Genomic DNA, 20,866 nt, shown 5'->3' with positions numbered 1-20,866 from the left:
ATCCGCTGTTTTTTTAGTCAGAAAAACACACGTTTTTTTTCGTAGAAAGCAAAAACAAATTTATTCAAAGTACTTTCCCTCACTAGTGACACATTTGTTCACAATCTCATCTCAGTACCTTTGCTGCAAACTATCAATCCATCATGCATTGAATAATTGGAGATTTTCTTTGAAGAAAGTTCTCTAGTGTTGTTCTCACATTGAACATTATATTGACAATATGGTTCTGCAGGATGTGAAATAAATGGTAGTTGGTTGTTGCCAAGTGTGGACTGCAAGAGGGATGAAGTAGAACCTCCCAGGCAAGACTGGTCAGCTTCTCTAAGGTTATCTTTGCTCTTTGTGCTGGCACATTGTTGTGGTGGTATCAGATTTTGTCAATTTTTGGAGTATATGGGAACACTCAAGTTGTGCTAAATCTCTGATGGTCAACTGTGGATTATCTATCATCTATCAGTGTTAGGAGATCATCATCATCAATGGTGGAATTACTGCTTGGATGGGATTCATCTTGAAATGCAAAATCTCCGTCTTTGAATTTCTTGAATCAATTGTAGCAGGTCTGATTGTTGGATGTCTTTGCCAAATGCCTTGTAGATGAGATCATAAGCCATTGTTGCTTTGTGGTCACTTTGAAGTGAGAGAGTAACAGCTTACAAATGTGTTCTTTCAAAGTTTCATATTATCAGATATTGCTGACAAGTCTATTTTCAATGAAATATACGATGAAAGCCTCTGGTTACTCTACTTATATACCCAAATCAAATGTTCTAGAACAGTGTTTTTCAACCTTCTTGAATATGCGACTCCTTTACAAGTTAAAAGAATTCTGGCGACCCCCCGGGCCATATTGAAACTATATCAGTGATTTTAAAAACTACGTATTTAATTAATTTTCTTTCTGTTGAGACCTAAATATCAATCAAACAACCAATTGTACTTTAAAATAAAAACGCAAAGCCTTCTCACTGAAATTGTAGTTTTATTTATTGTAGTGTAGAACCTACAAACACTTGTCTTTTTCTTTTACCTGCGACCCCCTGTGTAAGGCTTTGTGACCCCCTGGGGGTCGCTACCCACAGGTTGAAAAACACTGTTCTAGAACATTTTTTTCCAGGTGTTTCTGGAAAAAATTGAAATGTTTAACAACCTGACATATCAAATTAAGTTTTTGAAAAATGAGAGGCAACAAATTTACAAAACTATGAAGTGAATTTATTTTTATTCCCAAACGTTTTTAATTTTAAGTAATAAATTTACAAATTAAAACTATTTAAAAATTTTTTTTATACAAAATTACTCAGAATTAATGACTTAATAGTAATTTTTTAAAATAAATTATCTATAAATTATTTTTTCTGAGCAGTATTTTTGAAAGTTGCATTACTGAAATATTGCTGATTCTTGTTATTATTTGCTATATTGCTGATTCTTGTTATTATTTTATTACTACTATATTGATCATAAAAAATGTAAATTAATTTCTTTTAAGGTTTTTACAAGCAACTGTTAATGGAATTCAGCCATCCCAACCTTCTAGTGTTAGAGTATCTGCTGTCAGAGCAGTTTGGGGGTAAGTACATTTAATAATAATAATAATATATGAATGAATATTTTTGAATGTTTTGAGTTTTTGATATAATACAAATGGCAAATTATTTATTTTTAGATTTTGTGAACATCTGAAGGCTTCACAACAAACTTCAATTTTAATTCCTTATTTACCTCCAGTTATGGAAGGACTAATAAATCTTGCAACTCAATTTTCATCTGAAGTTCTTGCATTAGTTATGGAATCTATTACTATTGCTTTATCAGTAAGTATGTTTTAAATTGAATTATTATGAAAAGTAATTTTTTTTATTGCTTTATTCCTTAGTTTGTTCATTTTCTCTATAATTGTTTAAATAATTGAGAGACAATGTTACAAACATTCATATTTATACATTATTTTTACAACAAATTCTATTAGAAACCTAATAAATATCTATTTATCCATAAATTTTAAGCAGACTGTTGTGTGTAGTTGGTATCATTTTACAACTTTTGAAAGTAAGGAAAAATTGAAACTAAACATTGAGTAGTTATTTGGTTGTCAAAAATAATTTTAAAGTGATCAGATTGAGATTAAATTGTCTTAGAAATAAAGAATAATTGCTATTTCATTCTGATCTTTTATTGTTTATTTCTTTGTGAAAAATACCTTTTTATTGATTTAATAGTAACTTGGATATCAATAAATAAATAAATCAAACCACTGTTTATTTCAGAAAACCAATGTTTTTTATTAAACAAAAGAAATGGTCAGATATTTCACTGTAAACATCTTTTTCTTAGGATCCTTTATTTAACAACCTAAAATGATGAACAATTTTATTTTATATCATTATAAACTCTTAAGTATGATATTAATTTGTATAGATGATGCTAAGTTTTGTGAATTTTTCAATATGAATAATAAAATATTACAGGAAATTTTTTATATAATGATGCTTTATAAAATGGATATTTTCCATCACTGCATAATCAGAAACACCACTGGTAATATGCTTTTCATTTTAAATGAAAGTTATTCATTGAATAAAAGTAGATGAACCGTTTGGATGAAAAATTTGATTTTCTTTAACTTTCAAATATTATATAAAGATATATTCAAATATATGAACAATAATAGAAAATAAATGAAGTAGCATTTACAAAAAAAATCAGTTGATTTTTTTCAATTATATTTAGCATTAAATGGATTTATATTAGTAAATAATTTTTGACCAATTGAAATCTTGGAGATTAACAGTAATAAGATCAGATGAGACACCACAATTATTATGCTCTAATGCTTGACTCTTTAAAAACTAAATACTGCATATGATTGTAAACTATATTTATTAGTAAAAATCCTTATAAAAGAACTGGAAATGTGTTGGATGGCAAAACAAATTTTATTTATTTAAAAAAATAAATCAATCATAGGTAAATCAGAACCAAATTTTTATGATTAAGTTCAAGAAGTGTTTTAAGAAAGATGCCAAAAGATAGTCAAGTCAGATTAATTCAAAATTTTTAGTATAAATTTGGCTAATTTGATGCTAGTAAATATCCCATTTTAAAAATTAAGCTAAAAAGAGAGAAAGTAATGTAGCCTGCTGATTTGTAGAATACATAGTTTTGGAGATTTTTCCAGAATGTGTTTTCTAAATACCTAGGGCATGAATGAAATTATCACAGGTTTCACAATTTTAGTGACTGTTGTCTAGATAATTCAATTGTTTAATTATAACTAGTGTGTGTGGAATGTGCTCAAGATTAAGTTGAAGTGGTTAAAAGATAAAAAAGAAAATAGAAAAAAAAATTGATATTGTCAAACAATACAAACTACTGCCAAATGATAAACTTATAGAAAACTAGTTTTAATTTTCAAAATGGATAATTTTGAATTTTTGATGCTTTTGGCACTTGATTTGCTGTAATGCTAAAATTAGTGTTTACTGTATTATATTATTTTATATACACATATAAAATAAACAACATTAATGTGAAGGTATCAGAAATAATTTAGCTATGAAACAATACTATATATATATAGTATTGTTTCATAGCTAAATTATTTCTGATACCTTCACATTAATGTTGTTTATATATATATATTTTTTTCTCTGTTAAATTATGTGACTAATTTTTATTACTAAATAAGAAGTCATATAAGTCATCCAACTAACTTAGGTTTAAAAGCATTATTTTGCCATTTTAATTTGTCATTATTATGTTTTAGAGATGATATGAAAGTTGTTTTATTTTTCTTAAATAAAAAAGATATTCAGAAATTATCTACCAAAATTTTATGAAAGTTCTCATGATCAGATCAAAGTGACTTCAGATTATTTGATTTTCTTACAGGTAGATAAAGATTTTATGGCCAGCATAGAAGAGAGGGTGTTATCTTTAGCTATAGCTGCTTTTCTTAAGCATAATAGTGGTTTGTATTTATATTTATTTTTTAAAATATTTCTTTTTAATTAATTAATGTTAACTGTAATAAAGTAGTACAGCTCTTACCAGTGGCGTGCAGTGACATTTGATGATAGGGAAGCTGTGCCATTTTTGGATAGAATCATTGGAAGCATTATATGATATTTTGGTGTGTAGCATCCATGAGCTAAACTGTGTGAGGTTGGTGCTCTGTAAAGTGTATGTGCGAATGCATATAATTGGCTGTTTTACACCATTCAAATATTTTCACCATGGAAGCTGTTCCGTATTCAACAATACAGCACTTCCATTGGGAATATGCATATCTGAATTTATATTCAAATATATTGGGTTGTTCGGAAAGTAAGTTCGTTTTTTTTACTACTAGACGGATTAGTGGTATTTTTCCCGCCATTTTCGTTCTAAACCATATTATCATTATATATTTTGACAGCTAGCATTTTATGGCTTATTTGTAAAAAATTTTGTTTGATTTCGTGCAATTGTTTATTTTTTGTGTCCCATCAAATATGGCAGATCGAAAGCATCTTCGGCATATTTTGCTTTTTTATTACCAAAAAAATAAAAATGCCGTTCAAGCAAGAAAAAAATCGTGTGACATGTATGGTGGAGATGTGTTGACAGAACGACAGTGCCAAAACTGGTTTACAAAATTTCGTTCTCGCAATTTCAGTATTGAAGATGCACCACGTTATGGATGGCCAATTGAAGCCAATGAAAACAAAATAAAAGTACCGATTGAAGCAAACTGCGGAATAACAACACGTGAAATCACTAAGAGATTAAATTTGTCAAATTGAACTGTTTATGAGTACTTGAAACAAATTGGTTTCGTTTCAAAGCTCGATATATGAATTCCACGAGTTCTTAAAGAGAAATGCTCTATTTGGTGGGATATTAAGGAAATTTTTTTTGGAGCTTTTACCAGACAATTTAACAATTGATTCGAAAGTGTACTGCATTCGAGTAAACAAATTGCGTAATATCATCAAACAGAAAAAGCCAGCCAGAATTGAAAAAAAAAAACAGGTGTAGTGTTTTACCACAATAATGTCAAATTTCACACAAGTTTGGTAACTCGTCAGAAACTGTTATAACTTAGATGGGACCTGCTATCACACCAACCGTATTTGCCAGATAGAGCACACTCAGATTATTACTTGTTCTGGTCTGTACAATTTTTTTTAACTGTAAGACATTTACTTGAAATGACAATGTCAAAAATCACTTAAATCGGTTTTTTGTAAGAAACGATCAAAACTTTTATGAATGTGAAATCGTGCCACTACCAGAAACGATGACAACAGATATTTGACCAAAATGGTCAACATATAATTCAACAAAATATTTATTTATTATAAGAATATTGCGTTTTTTTCCACAGAAAAAAAACGAACTTACTTTCCAAACAACCCAATACAATAGCAATCTTATCATTTTTTTTTTCACATGTAGTATAGAAATTTGTAATAAGATACATAATGGGTTATAATAAAATATTAATTTTAATTAATTCAAAGCACATTAAAATATGAAAATAATCGCATAATATGTATTTATATTTTAGAAAATACAAGGGAAGTGGTGCTTCCACAGTTTCCATGGATGGCATGCCACTGACTCTAACATTTAATTTTGTTTCATTCAAAATATTCAAACAAATCAGGATATCAACAGAAAACTAAGAGAGAGAAAACATGAAAAGTATAGCACTTAATTCAATGATTCTCAAACTTCTTAGAGTAAGCTCCTGTTTTTGTAAATAAAAATTATCATGTGTCTATACTTTTTGTAAAAGCATATTGACTTATTTTTCACTCAAGATATATTTTAGTTTTTAATAAAACTAAGATTTTGATAGTACACAATTAGTTTTTGAACAAAACAAAAAATAAAATAAAATAAAATGGCACACAGAGATACTTGTTACTTAATGAAATCAAACATTAATCAATGTAATTAATAAATTGTAGCCATAATTGCAATGATAATTTTCTTTGTATCCCCTATAAAGAGTGTTTATATCACTAATGAAGTATATCCCATAGTTTGAGAACAATTGACTTAAACCAATGTTACTAGGAATAAATTTAAATTTTAATATAAAAGTTTGCAAATGTTTCTGCATGTTTTTTTAAGCTTTCTTTTCCTTTTACATTAAGCTATTATGCTATTCCAGGTAATATCAATTTAACTAAGTTTAGTGCTAATTTTTCTTGTTAAATCAGGATACTATTTAGTAAGCAGAGAAATCTTTCATGAAAGTTTGGCTTCATTTTTAATATATTTACTTATTTGAAACCCTATTCTAGAATTCATACTTTGCTTTATTTTTTCAAAAGTTTATTAAATATGCTTATTTTTTCTCAAACAGAAAATTAACTTGAATATGTTTCTTTATTTTCATATTTCTGTTTTTGGCAGATCACAAAACACATTTTATATTGGCCAAGTTTGGTGCTTTTCTTGGTGCATTGGCTGCCCATATTAATGTATGAGCAGACAATGTGTGTGTTTAACTTACTTCAAGAAGTAAGTTGAAACTTTATTTTGGTTTTAAACATCCAGTTGTGACTTAACAAGAATAATAATAAAAAATTTGATCACAATAACCAAAATTTTATAAGTATACTTTAACTTTGAATTTTGGTTTGCTAATTGTGATGATGGTAAATGACTGATATGTGATTATAATAAGAGGAATTTACATTAATATACAATTAAATCTGATTAATTTGATTTGTATTGTTATAAAACTAAAAAGTGTAATAATTCATATAAAATATTAAAATTAAATGGAAATACTTTTTGTTTACTTTTATTTGAATAGAGTTTATTGATTTTTCAATTATTCAATTAAAATTTAATATATACATACAAAAATTTAAAATTTATTTAATTCTAATTTCAAATGTTTACATAAATTTTAATTTGACTATTCTTTTACAGATCCTATTTTAGTATCTTTATCTCAAGATGTCTTCAAAGAGTTAGCACAAAATGCTGTCTGTCAAAATCTTTTGCAACAAAGATTAGTTCCTACATTGGTTTCCATACTTCATGCTCCTGTTGATAAAATACCTATGGGATTACAAGGAGTAAGTTTGCATTTTATTTTATAATATTATTATTGTACTTAATATGTATTGAGATATTGTTGAGAACACAAATCTTAACGCTTAGTCATTACAAATAAGATCATAGGTATTTGCCATCTATGATTGATATTTAGTTATATTTCTTTTTTCCTTGTGACATTATTTAATAATTCTTCTTTATTCTTATTCAAATTATTCATTATCAATCCTGTGCATGCAAGTCATTGTTCAGTAAGATAAGTTCAAAATGATTTTATTTGAAACAGCTGGAAATGCCAGTTATTGAGAATTGTTTTTATCAATATTTGTAAAATCAGTTTGTCTAAATTTGAATTATATAAAACTTTTTAAATTAATATATTATTTCAAAGCAATGTCATCTCCTATGCCTTAGTTTTCAATAATTTAAATCAGCAAATTTTTTAAATCCAAGACAAACATTTTGAATTTAACCTATCTGATGTTGAAATTCTTTTCCATTGCCTGTGACACCATGTTGAATTTTGTCAATGTTAAGCCTAACAAAAATTACATGTTTTTAAAAAAGTAATCATGGCTATCTTATCGTCTGAAATTATTTTTTTATTTTTTACAAAAAAAATAGATATAGTATAAATATAAAAACAAAAATATTGTTTCGAAAGTTCGTTTTAATATAAATATTATGACACAGCAACATCTAGTATCAAAAACATTTTAATGCAGAAATGAATATATTCAGAGTCGACGGGTCAAGTTAAATGAGGTCAACATGAAAATATTCAGGAAAAACACGGGACAGGTTAAATACCATTTAATTCAAATATTTAGCTCCAGTTTACTCTTCATAAAAAAGCATTAATATTCTTCAGCTTTTTGTTTTTCATATTAAATTTTAAATCAGTATTAATAAATAAATAAAAAATTATGACAATCTGTTTTTTTTTCTTCCACTCTATATCAATATAACTTTTATTTTTGTTTTAATGCCACTATCTGTTGTGTGTAGAATCTATTAGCCACTGATATATTAATTTTCTTATTCTAGATGAAACTTTTGTTATTTTCAAAATAGAAATTTTACTTGAAATATTCAATATACAGTAATTCGTATAACTTTGTGTCATATTTNTCTTTTCTTTTTTTTTTTTTTTTTTTTTTTTGAAAGTTAAAATTAAATGGATAATTCGTAGATTGAGTTTGAATTTAAAAGTTTTTAACAATTTTTACATTGATCAGTATATTTTTTTGATGAATCTAATTTCTAAAATATGAATGATCATCTTTTCCTGAGAAAGTCAAGGTAATCAAAAGTAGATATTGTAACATATTCATGCAATTTTCCAAACTCAAAAAGTTAAGTTAGATATTACTTGAAGAATACTTACCTGTAATTATGAAACAGAATATTTGTAAACCAAATTTTTAATATCTGACTGACCTTAAAGAATTGCTTTATTTTTATAATCAACAATTGATATAAACTAAAAGTTAATGCTAACTTTATATAGTGCTTGCTATGCACACAGTGCAGAATTCTCACACAGGATCTAACAGTATTCTGTGTAATCCTGACATAGCATCAGCATGAGATTTGACACAGAATGATCCAAACAGATTAATTTTAATGCTATGGAGATGATAAATTATAGCTTAATTTTGATATAAGGAAAAAAACCTGTAAAATGCAACTTTACTTGAATTTGCTTTTATAAATAAAAAGGCTCTTTATTTATAAAATAGTTTTCTCTTGTGAACTGTTTTTCATTATTACATATTAGTTATAATTAAAAGTCTACTCATTAAAATGCAAACCAGCAATCTTGCAAATATGAATAAGGTACATTTCTGCCAAATCACATGGTTTTCCTTGAAAAGTTATGCAAAACTTACTCATAAGTTGCTTGAAACTTTTTAACTTTAGTTCTTCTTAAAAGTGAGAGGTTGCTTTCTCCTTTGTCTAAATAAAGTTTTATACCAAGCTCTATCCATACAAACAGTATTATCTTCATGGACCACATTGTAATCTTCTCTTTTTAGCATAAATAGTAATTACATTAATACCGCTTTATACAATTTACATTTGATATTGGAATATTTTTATTACTAATATTTTCTATAAAAATTGTCATAGTAGATGTTTGAATACTTTGTCTTGTAGTTGCTAATGTTTAATAATTGTTTCATGCTGTTTGACTACAGTAATGTAATTTGACACTGTATAGTAGTATCTGAAACCCAACATTCTTTATCTTATAAGGTGACCTTACAGTCTCAGAAATTCAGTTCAGGATGAGATTTTGCAGATTAGTAGTATACCTCATATGTGTCCACCCAGAAAAATTGTAAAGCGCACTAGCCAGAAGTTTCTGAGAAAAAGGGTTCTAAAGTTTTAAGCGCAGCTCATATACTGGTCAATTTTACACTATGGCAGCACAGCGAAATGGCTGAGTCTGTAGCGAACTCACTTGCCATGCAAGCGATCTAGATCCTACCGTCGGCTAACTTTTTTTTTTTTTTTTTTAAATTGCTTTAAAAATTATAACAACTTTTTAATAAAGTTAATGACCTAAAAATATTATCAATTAAATCATAAATAATTTTATTTTATTTATGAAATGACTGTTACAGCTAATTAAACTTTAAAATAAAGATAATATTTTATTTTTAAAAAGTTGAATAATTTCAAATGCATTTTTAATGGAGATAAATTAAAACTTTAATTACCACTATAACAAATTTTCGAAAAGGGATTTATTTATATAAAAATTTTTACAATATTGTCTTTATTAGTTAATGTTTTATTTTACACACAAGTACCAGAATTATAATTATCATAAAAACATTGAAAACAAAACTATTTTGACATCTTGCACAATTTATGAAGGGTGATTGTTTACACGAACAACCTTCTTTTAAAAGATCTATTGGAAAACATACTTCGTTTACATTCATGGAAATTTCTCTTTCATCAGAAAGCCTGGAAGCATACCAGGCATACCGGATCATTTCATTAAAAATTGGCAATGACAGTTGATGATGCATTATTGATTATATTTTTATACAGTCTTTATGCGAATTTATTTTTCTATTATTTTCAATCAGATAAGAGCAATTTTGTATACGCTTTATTAGATTTTTTACCTGTCTATAAAAATAGACGTCACAAGGTTGAACAAAAATAAAAATAAAATAAAAATTTTTAAAAATAAAATATCTTTAATTCACATTTTAATTGGCTGTAACAGTCATTTGATAAATAAAATAAAATTATTTATGATTTAATTGATAATATTTTTAGGTCATTAACTTTATTAAAAACTTGTTATAATTTTTAAAGCAATTAAAAAAAAAAAAAAAAGTTAGCCGACGGTAGGATCTAGATCGCTTGCATGGCAAGTGAGTTCGCTACAGACTCAGCCATTTTGCTGTGCTGCCATAGTGTGAAATTGAGCAATATATGAACTGTGCTTAAAATTTCAGAGCCCTTTTTCTTGGAATCTTCTGACTAGTGCACTTTACAATTCTTCTGGATGGACACCCTTGAGGTATACTACTAACCTGCGAAATCTCATCCCAAACTGAATTTCCGAGACCGTAAAGTCCCCTTGTTAAACTGCACAATAAATTTTGAACCTCTCTACTGTATTTTTATTTTTAAATATAATTTAAATTTATTCTTGTTATATACTTATCTATCATATATTTTCTTATAGGTAGCATTGGATATCTTACAAACTTTAGTAAGGAATAGTTCCAGACCTCTTCCAGAACCATTATTAACATCAGCATTTCCTGCTGCTGTTCATTGTATTCTTCATACAGATGATAATACCACACTTCAAGTTAATATTACTTTTAATAAGGACAGATTTAAGATTTTATTTTTATAAATTTAAATTTTGACGTCATTATTTCCAGAATGGTGGCGAGTGTTTACGTGCCTATGTATCAGTATCATTAGACCAAGTGGTTGCATGGCATGATGACACTGGTTGCAGTGGTCTTATTTATGTTGTTCAGGTATTAATATATTTGTGATACTTTCTTCTTTTTTATTAGATTTAAATTTACATTCAACTTCATAATGATATATACTTTACATTATATACTATTAAAATTTGAGATTTTAAATTGCTAAAATTTAAAATTATTATATTGTGAACTTGATACAAAACTTCAAATAGGTTGCTCAACATTTGTTGGATCCTAAAACATCAGAATCATCAGCAGCATATGTTGGGCGATTAGTTTCTACTCTCATATTTAAAGCTGGTGGAACATTAGGAGAAAATACAGAGTTGTTGTTAAGAGCTGTACTCAGTAAAATGCAACAGACTGAAACATTGACAGTTATTCAGGTATTTTTATATTCACTTTTAATGCCTTTCTTGTATTTATATAAAATAGATTAGAAGTCATATTAAAATATGTATACTGTAAGGTCTCGTTTTATGTGGTGGATACATTCTACAGAAAAGCGCATATAAAAAATTCACATAAAAAAAGACTTTACTTGTCTTGAAAAAGTAGGGATACGTTCCGTAATTTTCTAAAATCGCATAAAACCAAAACAACGAGTTAAAATTAACTTAAAATCGCATAAAAAAGTTTGCAGAAATTAAAAGAAATAGGCTGCTTAATAAATTACTTCGAATGTCTGAAAGAAATTCATATAAAAGCTTAAAATAAACTTGTATTCAAACTTAATTCAGTTTATTTTATTGAAAAGTAATACAAGGGGAATCCCAAATTGCAAAAGCTTACTCTAAAAACAAATCATTGACATCTGGATGTGAAGAGTTAATTAAAACCCTTTCAGTTCCTGGCCCGAGTTAACTAGGGCAGGTTATATAGCATTACATAAAACACGGTCCTTAAGGCCATTTTTGAATTTTTTTTTGAATTTTTGGAATGTTTTTTAAGTCTCCAAATTTTTAAAAAATATTTAAAAATATACGGCCAGCTAGTGTTCACCCTACTTTAAACCCTTGTCCTCCCGCGACGTCTATGAGAATGCCCCGGGAAATCCAACTCCAGCTGTGTTCAAGGTCATCCAGATGTGTAAACAATGACTCATCGGTGTTAAATTTCACAGAAGGGCGAGACAAAGGAAGTTAAACTTTGAAGCTTTTTCTTCAAAATTAACGCATTTCTTTCTTTTTTTTCAGTTTTAAGTATTTTTTATGTTTAATTACATTTATATAAAAAATTGCTAGGAACTAAAGCGATTAAGTTAGATCTAGCTGTCGTTTACATCCATAAACATTATATGTCAGTGGAACAAATGGAGTGAGCTTTGAGCGTTCCACGATTTTTGGAGACTGTCTATATGCAGGCTTCCTAAACAAGCCTATATGTATGTTTGTCCAAGAAATTTTTGGATGAAATACAAACCACACAACTTCAAAATCGCATAAAAAGAGACCTTACAGTATATATAAGAAGAAAAAATTTTTTCTTCTTATAAATATATATTTTATGTTTATGTAATATGTTATATATATTACATATAACAACTAAGATATATAGTAATACTCCAAACTTACACAATAGGTGGGACTGAGAGATAACTGCATAAGTCAAATTCGCATAAGTTGGGGTATAATTTCGCATATAAATGCATACAAATAATTTTTAATTGGGCTGGAGACTAAAGAAAACAATAATTTAGAAAAACTGTTTAATAAAATCTTAGATAATACATATGTATAACAAATTATATTATTATACAATGTTTCACATTTACTTGATTATCACACCATAATTTTAACATTGTTTCCATCTCAGGGATAATACTGTAACATTTACGAATGATGCTTGAATTTAAAGATTGAGCACTTTTTACAGTTTTGAGAAAATTTTTTACCTTTTATAATTGTTCTGACTATTGATTCCGGTAGATCAAACTTCTTTGCCAATTCACAAATTTTCATTTTTGTATTGAAGTCTTTAATAATGTTAACTTTACATTCCAAAGATAAAGTTTTTCTTTTCTTGTTTGATGCAGAAGAATCAGTTCTATTTCGTTTAGATGACATAGTATAGTCTTTCAAGTCTCCATACATATAACAAATACAGAGATAAATAACACAAAATAAATTGTAGCTATGTGTTGATTCCATGCGACACGGCCGAACATGTAAGCTGAACAATAGTGTGGGGGGAGTGAGTAATCAAGAGTTGCTTGGCACTCAAACAAAAGATGAATCGACAAGATGCGAAAATCGCGTAACTCCGGGTAGTGTAAGTCAAAGTATTACTGTATTACAAAATAAGTTTATATTTTATTTTCACTCCAATTTTCTTAAATAAAATTATACATTTGATATGAATATTAATCAGCTTTGATTTATTATACATCATTAGAGAATGAATTCCAAAATTTAAAAAATTTATCATTGATAAATAAATTATAGAGAGAAATTTTAAATTCATGCATTTATTGTAAAAAAAATTCTAGCTCTGTCAATGTTAATTATGTTCTTTTGGTTGTAAAAGATGTAAGAAGGCATCAAATTTTTATTTTTATTTAGTCTTCAATTTATAATATTGTTAATCATATTTTTCTGTTGAGATATAGTGAGTAGCTAAATTCCATATTTATCTTAGTTTCATGAAATCTTATTTTGCTCTATGATGGGCAACCTAACAAGTTGAATAATGTAAATTAATGAATGAAATAAACTAAAATTAATCTGTAGTTTACTTTTTTCTGTTTAAGATGATGATAATTCATTAAGTATAGATTGAGACAGTTTTATATCTAATTTCAAAGACAATGTTTTTTATACTTCAACTATTTGCTATATTATAAAAATTTTAGTAGACTTTATTATAGAATGTCCATATTAAAAGATATACAGATGTATTATTAAATTATCAAAATTTGTTTGTCTTGCTTAAAATGTAAAAAAATTAAACTTTTTCAAATATTTCTCTATCAAGATTTTATAAAAGTAAACTTTTAATATAAGTAAAATATCATTCCTTATAAAAAATTAAAACGTTTTAATTTAGAGTCTCGTTATGGTGTTTGCTCATCTTGTTCATCATCAGATGCCAGCTGTTTTAGATTTTTTATCAAGTGTTCCCGGTCCTACAGGTAAATCGGCATTGGAATTTGTCTTAACGGAATGGTGTTCCAGACAACATCTGTTCTTTGGGGCTTATGAAAATAAAGTTAGGTAATTAAAAAAATAAAATATTTTAATATTCTACTTAGTTTTTTAAAGTACACATTTGATTAATTTTGGTTTTATACTTTAATTAGCACATTGGCTCTATGTAAATTGTTGGAACATAGCATTAAAACAAATGATCGTCGTCTTACAGAAGTTAACGTTAAAGGAGATCAAATTATTGATTTAGAAGAGGGAATTAAAACACGTACAAAAAGCGCACAGAGTAAGTTTTAGTTCTAATATATTATACATTTTTTATTTTAAAACAGTCATAAATTTAATGAGATTAATAAAATGCATTATTTACAGAACCACCAAAGTGGACTGAAATTCCTGTAGTAATAAAAATTTATAAGTTATTAATCAATGAATTATCTAATAGCATGGAACAGGCCATGACTCAACAGGATGATGATTATTCTGATGTAAGAATTATATTTTATATACATACACACACATGCTTTTTCCTAAAAGTTTAAAATTTTTCTGTGATTAGATGGAGAATTGGGATGAGGATGAGGATGAGTCAATCGATATGAAAGAAAATGATTCATCATCCATGTCACGTATTATGTCTCAGTATGTTCCTGCAGCAAATTTTTCAGGTGATTCTTTTACCATCAATTATATTTAATAGTATAGTATATTATACATGAATATTTATTATTATATTACATAATGTATGTACTTTTGAAATAATTTTATCTTATATTTATTTGTTTTTTTTATAAACAACAGTTTTCAAATAAAAATATTGTATATAGTTACAATTTTTGTGATTACTCAGGATGTATTTTCTTCATAATTGAAGTTTAGACTATTTACAAAAAGTCAAATTAACTTTTGAGTCCATCTTTATCCCTTATACACTACCACAGAAGTAACAGTTTTAAAAAAATTGCTTTGAAGAACTCTTCTTAAACACAGGTAAAAATTGGTAGAAAACTTCACGAGGTTAAAAAAGATCGAGTGTCAGCCTTTTCTTGTAGGTTCTGACACTTTTTACAATTAAAAACACAAAGAAATTCTTCACACCATATTATTTTTATTCACCTTTTAAACTGCTTCTGGCCCCCTAGTGGTAGTTACAAGTATCTACGTTATTTGCATATAGTTACAAGTTTTGTGATTACTCAGGATGTATTTTCTTCATAATTGAAGTTTAGACTATTTACAAAAAAGTTAATTTTTTGTAAATACCAGTCGACCCCCCTATAATACTGTTGATTAGTCCGTTTTATATGAATTCCATGCTGTACGAGTCACTTAGATTTTACAAATACGTATGCCGGGCTGTGAACGGCTCACGTATTTGTAAAATCTAAGTGACTCGTACAACATGGAATTCATATAAAACGGAATAATCAACAGTGTTATAAGGGGGTCGATTGTAGTCTAAACTTCAATTATGAAAAAAATATTGTAGTAAATGATTACAATTTCTATAGTTAAAACAAATACTTATATAATTTAAACTTATAATAAAATTTTTCTGAGCAAAATATAAATGGAAATTTTATGGTCTTTCAAATATTTTCTGTGAATTCTAAGCAGTTGAAAAAAATTCATTATTTTATTGTTACTATTTGAATAGTACAATTTGAAGCATAAAAAAATCAATTCTAATAATAAACCAAAAAAAAATAGTTTAAAAATAAAATCATCATTTTATTGGATAATCCTCGATTAATATAGTAGCTGCTTGTTGAAAGTAGTGAGTTAATAAGCAAACTCTCCATACATCACCAGAGGTGACTCCTCACATATTATACTAAACAAATGTTATATAGCAGTGGTGCTTAAAATATGGTCTGCAAGCTTGTGTTAGGTGATTCACAGACTGACCTAGTCATTTTATTAAAATGCAATTCTGTGCTGTTTAGATAGAGGAAAAAACATTTTTGTGTGATGTACTGCTTATATTGAGTTACTGAAAAGATAAAATATTTTCTTACACATATAAGATGGTATTTACAGGATAAGTGGATAAGAGCATAGATGCCATTGGTTCATCTAGACTCGATTTAAGTAGTCTGTGGATTGATAAACCTTGAAAAACACTGGTATATACAATAGGACAAAAATTTCTGTGATTAATGTTAAAACAAATGATCATCAATCAAAAGTGCACAAACTGTAGGACTACTTGTATTATACTTAGTGACACTATTACATAGAGTACTTAGAATTTTAAAGAATTATTGTTAATTAATGGAAATAAAGCTGGATTTTTCTATATACTTTGAAACTAATATCATAATTTTTCCCCATAAAGACTTTATGGGAATGATTTTACTTTTTTGTAAGATGTATTATTATCTAGAGTTATGAACGATTATTTTTTTGTAAAAAGTAGCTGATATTAATTAATTCCTTTAAAATTCTGCTTGATTAATAATATTAATCTTATTAAATCTGTATAACAAATTTCTTGTTTTTTTTCTATAGGTTATGATATCGAGACGGAGGATTGTGACGATGAAGATCCGGATGCAATATCCGATCCGCTGTATCACATTAATATGCAAAACTTTCTGACTCAGTTTCTGCACACTCTGTCTCAGCAATCATGTTACAACACATTTATGCAACATCACACACCACAAGAGAAACAAGTTTTATCATCTATCGGTATCAGTATTTAGAAAAAGTTAACATTCCAGTTCCGATTGATGCAAAAGAGTAACTTTAATTGTACATGATGTACAGGGTGATTTTTTTTGCCAATACTTTTTACACTCTTAGCCAACAAATTTTACATGCTTCTGGATATGCAAACGTCTCTAGCGGTATGGCTGATGTTGTCCGGAGGCAAAGCGAGGGGAAAAAGAAAATTATTTGGATAAAACTCTCCCATATCTTTTTTGCAACCAGGAAAAAGTGCTACTTTTATAATGTTTGCTATTACTGCAGAAATTATAATTTTCTATAAATGTTTGTAATTACGACTGCACTAATATATAATAGGAGTCACAAAAGCGAAATTCCTGCTATATATAAATATATAATTGTTGCTTATTTTACACGAAAACCAAAATAGCAGTATTAGTAACTCTGTTTGGACTTTTATGCAAACTAAAAAACTATTATACATTAAAAAGTAAGCAACAAACGTTTCTATATTCCAAGTAGCAAAAGTACTCAAAAGGAATATATCATGTAAAAATTTGACAGTTTTTTGAAAATAAACATTTGATTTGTATTTAAATTATCCATGCTTGATATCAAATTGTTTACAAACTGATTTTCATCAATACGGAAATAAAATATTTTTTGTAATATTGTTTTTATAAAAATCAAATGTTAAAATAAAATTCAATCATGAAATTTTCTGTTAATTAGTAAGCATTTTTTCATAATATTGAAGTTATCTTATACCAATAAGTTATAAGAATTGATTTTAAGAATATATATTTACAATAAATGGCAGATTGACACACAAAATTTATTAAAATAACAAAAACTAAGATGTAATACATATGATCACCACAAACTTACAAACATCACTTTTCATTATATTGGGTCTACCGGAAAGTTCTGTTTGTTTCAGTTACAAGTTTCAACAACCATGCACATATTCATTTGATGCATATTTGGCTCTCTCTTTTTATCACTGAATGTCTGTGAATATCACTGAATACTGACCTAGCAAATGAACTAAAACAATGATGATTCATGTTAATATTAAGTGAGATGCGATCATATACAAATGGCTACTGATAAAGTTCATTTACGCCACGAATTCTAACAAGGAAGAAATGCTGCAGAAGCATGTAGAAATTTATTGAAAGTGTTTGGTGGAGGTACAGTTTCTGATAGAACATGCAGAAGATAATTCGAAAAATTTCAAATAGGTGATTTCGACCTTTATGATAAGCCATGCTCTGGGCGACCATGTTTGATCGACTATGATACTGTCAAGATAATGTTAGTCAAGATTGATGATGTCAAAATCCCTTTTTGACAACATTGGAGATTGCGGAAAAGCTTGACTCAGCTCAACAAACCATTTCAAATCATATTCGGAAACTAGGATTGGTGTGAAAATATTTGAGATGGGTGCCGCGAGTTAAGTGAGAAGAATCTGCATGATTGAGTCATCATATGCACATCTCTTCTTGCATGGAACAAAATCGAACCCTTCTTGGACTAGATGATAATTGGAGATGAAAAGTGGATTATGTATGAAAACATCGTAAGGAAAAGGGCATATTGTGAATCTGGACAACCTGCCCCTTTCCTCTAAACCGAAGTTGAGTCTGAATAAGAGAATGTTGTGTATATGGTGGGACATTCGAGGACCAATACATTTTAAGCTGTTAAAACTGAATGAAAAGCTGAATTCGGAGAAGTACTGTCAGCAATTAAATAATTTAAAAACAGCACTCAAGAAAACAGGCTGGCGATGTTCAATAGGAAGGACATCATACTGTTTCATGATAATGCCAGGCCACATACTGCTTCGGGGACTCGTCAGAAACTCACAGAGCTAGGCTGGAAATTGTCACATCCACCATACTCCCCGGACCTATCACCCTCCGATTATCACTTGTTTCTGTCCTTACAAAATTTTTTGCAGGGCAAAAAATTCAAAAATGATATCAGATTGAAGATGATATCAGACAAGCACTGGTTCAATTTTTTGCCTCTAGGGATAAGGCATTTTTTAAAAGTGGGATATACAAATTGCTGTCACGCTGGCAAGAAGTCATAAATAATGACAGAAATTATATTATTCAATAAAGTTTATTCAAGGTATGAAAAATTTATTATTTTTTTATATTATAAAAACGGACAGAACTTTCCAGTAGACCTAATACTATTGCTTTCTTTATAATAATAAGATTTATATGGAATTCCAGTATATAGGCTTCTTGTTTAATGCAATCTCAATCCAAATAGATTCTGTACTGTATTAAATCACCCTCTGCTTGCATTTATGATTTGGCTATCATATATTTATCTATATTTTAAACATTCAGACTTTTTTCTTCGACAGAGTTGAAAACAATCAATTTACTGACTAAAAATGGAGTAAAAAAGGAAGATTCAGTTCTTGTTTCAGTGGCTTTTAATGTAATTAAATTATTAATTAGATATAATTGGAAAAAGATTTTCTAGATTTTAGTCCTTTTATTTTGGTAATTCATTCCTATTCAATTTGTGTAAAAGTTAGCATACTACTTGATACTTTCTTGGAAGCAATTGATTGCATGATGTAAGTAATACCTGTTTTGTAAATGTATAGTGGAACAACTTTGAATCCAGTTAAAAGATATGAATGTTTGAAGTTCCAGTGAATGCAAGAAATTTTAATGATTGGAAAAGGATTTTCTGTAAATGATTGACTCATTCATTCTGAAAATGAAATTAAACAACCAAACAAAACTTTATTTTTTATCCTATCTTTATCCACAATATTGTGTGTAATATTGTATGTAGTTGAAGACTGGAATGAAGGAATTAACTAAAAAAATCATCTCTCTAATGGCAATTGCAATTTAAAAAAGAATTTTCTCAAAGAAGTATTAAAAGAATGTAAACCAAGACCTTGTGGATTGAAGAATTGATCAGAGAAGACTAACACACCTTAAATCAAACCCTATTTGGAGCTTGCATCAGTTTTTTTCTTTAACAATTTCAGATTAGTTATAGAAGAAAATTAAGAGTTTGCTATTGATTTCATTTTGATAATGATTAAGTACCTTACTGAAGAAATATTTTTGTATGTGAATATAGTTACTGAAACGGATTGATTCATATTGATCAGTCAGTTTAAATACACAACATTGCATGCAAACATTACTGTGTTAGGCTACTTGATATTCAGGAATGATAACAGGTATTTTATGTAAGATTGAAATATGTAAAAGTAAACATATTACATGATTGTCTTCACAATATAAAATTTAGAGATGGTTAAATACTATCCATGGATATCCGAGTATTAGAAAGTATTTGAGATATTCAAATTATTTTAATCAATGTGGCAGATCCCAAAGTACAAAAGGGAGACAACTCAAAAAAATTTAAAATATTTGAGTAATTAATAAGTACCTTTTATTAATAATTGCTTGTTGATGATATATATGATTTAGTACACCATTTGCAATACAATTATAAATTTATAAAAAATGTTTTGAAGTTGAACAAAAATTTTTTTTCATGCCAATGGTAACTTGTATCCACTATTGTGTAAGAGGACTGGTAGCTCATCTTCAGAACCTCTGATTTGTGACCAATCAATAATCAAAATTTGTTATTAAATTTTTACAAAATCATCAATATCTTGTGACTCAATTATAATTTTCTTTCATTTTCTCATGAATTAAGGAAATCTGTTGCCACAATTTAAAAAAAAATATTTTCTATGTGATTGAAAAACAATTTTATTGCTGTAACATATTCTTTGGGCATTTCTTCCAAATAAAATAAAAAGTATTCAGTGACTTTGAACAAAAACTGATTAAAAAGAGGCAATTCCAATTACATCAAAATAATTTAGTGTGTGTATTTGTTACATACTATGGAGAAAGCATTCCATATTGTAAAAAATTAATTTTTTTTTCTGCATGTTTAATTTTATTTTTCAAAAATTATGATTCTGAAACAAATCAA

At 27.7% G+C, this 20,866-nt stretch overlaps 1 protein-coding gene across 1 annotated transcript; it reads left to right on the top strand.

Annotated features, from left to right (window-relative positions):
• Positions 1–1,438: 1,438 nt before the first annotated feature.
• LOC111630444 (importin-9-like) lies at positions 1,439–17,456 on the top strand. The gene is made up of 12 exons (XM_023374548.1): positions 1,439–1,573; positions 1,670–1,817; positions 3,895–3,973; positions 6,937–7,085; positions 10,781–10,909; positions 10,986–11,087; positions 11,252–11,425; positions 14,085–14,251; positions 14,338–14,471; positions 14,558–14,673; positions 14,745–14,853; positions 16,697–17,456. Exons 2-12 carry the CDS (start codon positions 1,734–1,736, stop codon positions 16,891–16,893), a joined length of 1,440 nt encoding a protein of 479 aa, XP_023230316.1. The 5' UTR covers positions 1,439–1,573; positions 1,670–1,733; the 3' UTR covers positions 16,894–17,456.
• Positions 17,457–20,866: the final 3,410 nt, after the last annotated feature.

This window comes from Centruroides sculpturatus, unplaced genomic scaffold (assembly GCF_000671375.1).
Source record: "Centruroides sculpturatus isolate CEXI.00-Female unplaced genomic scaffold, Cexi_2.0 scaffold383, whole genome shotgun sequence".
Lineage (NCBI taxonomy): Eukaryota > Metazoa > Arthropoda > Arachnida > Scorpiones > Buthidae > Centruroides > Centruroides sculpturatus.
The sequence above is the reverse complement of the archived record's forward strand: the minus strand, read 5'-3'. Positions and strand labels throughout refer to the sequence as shown.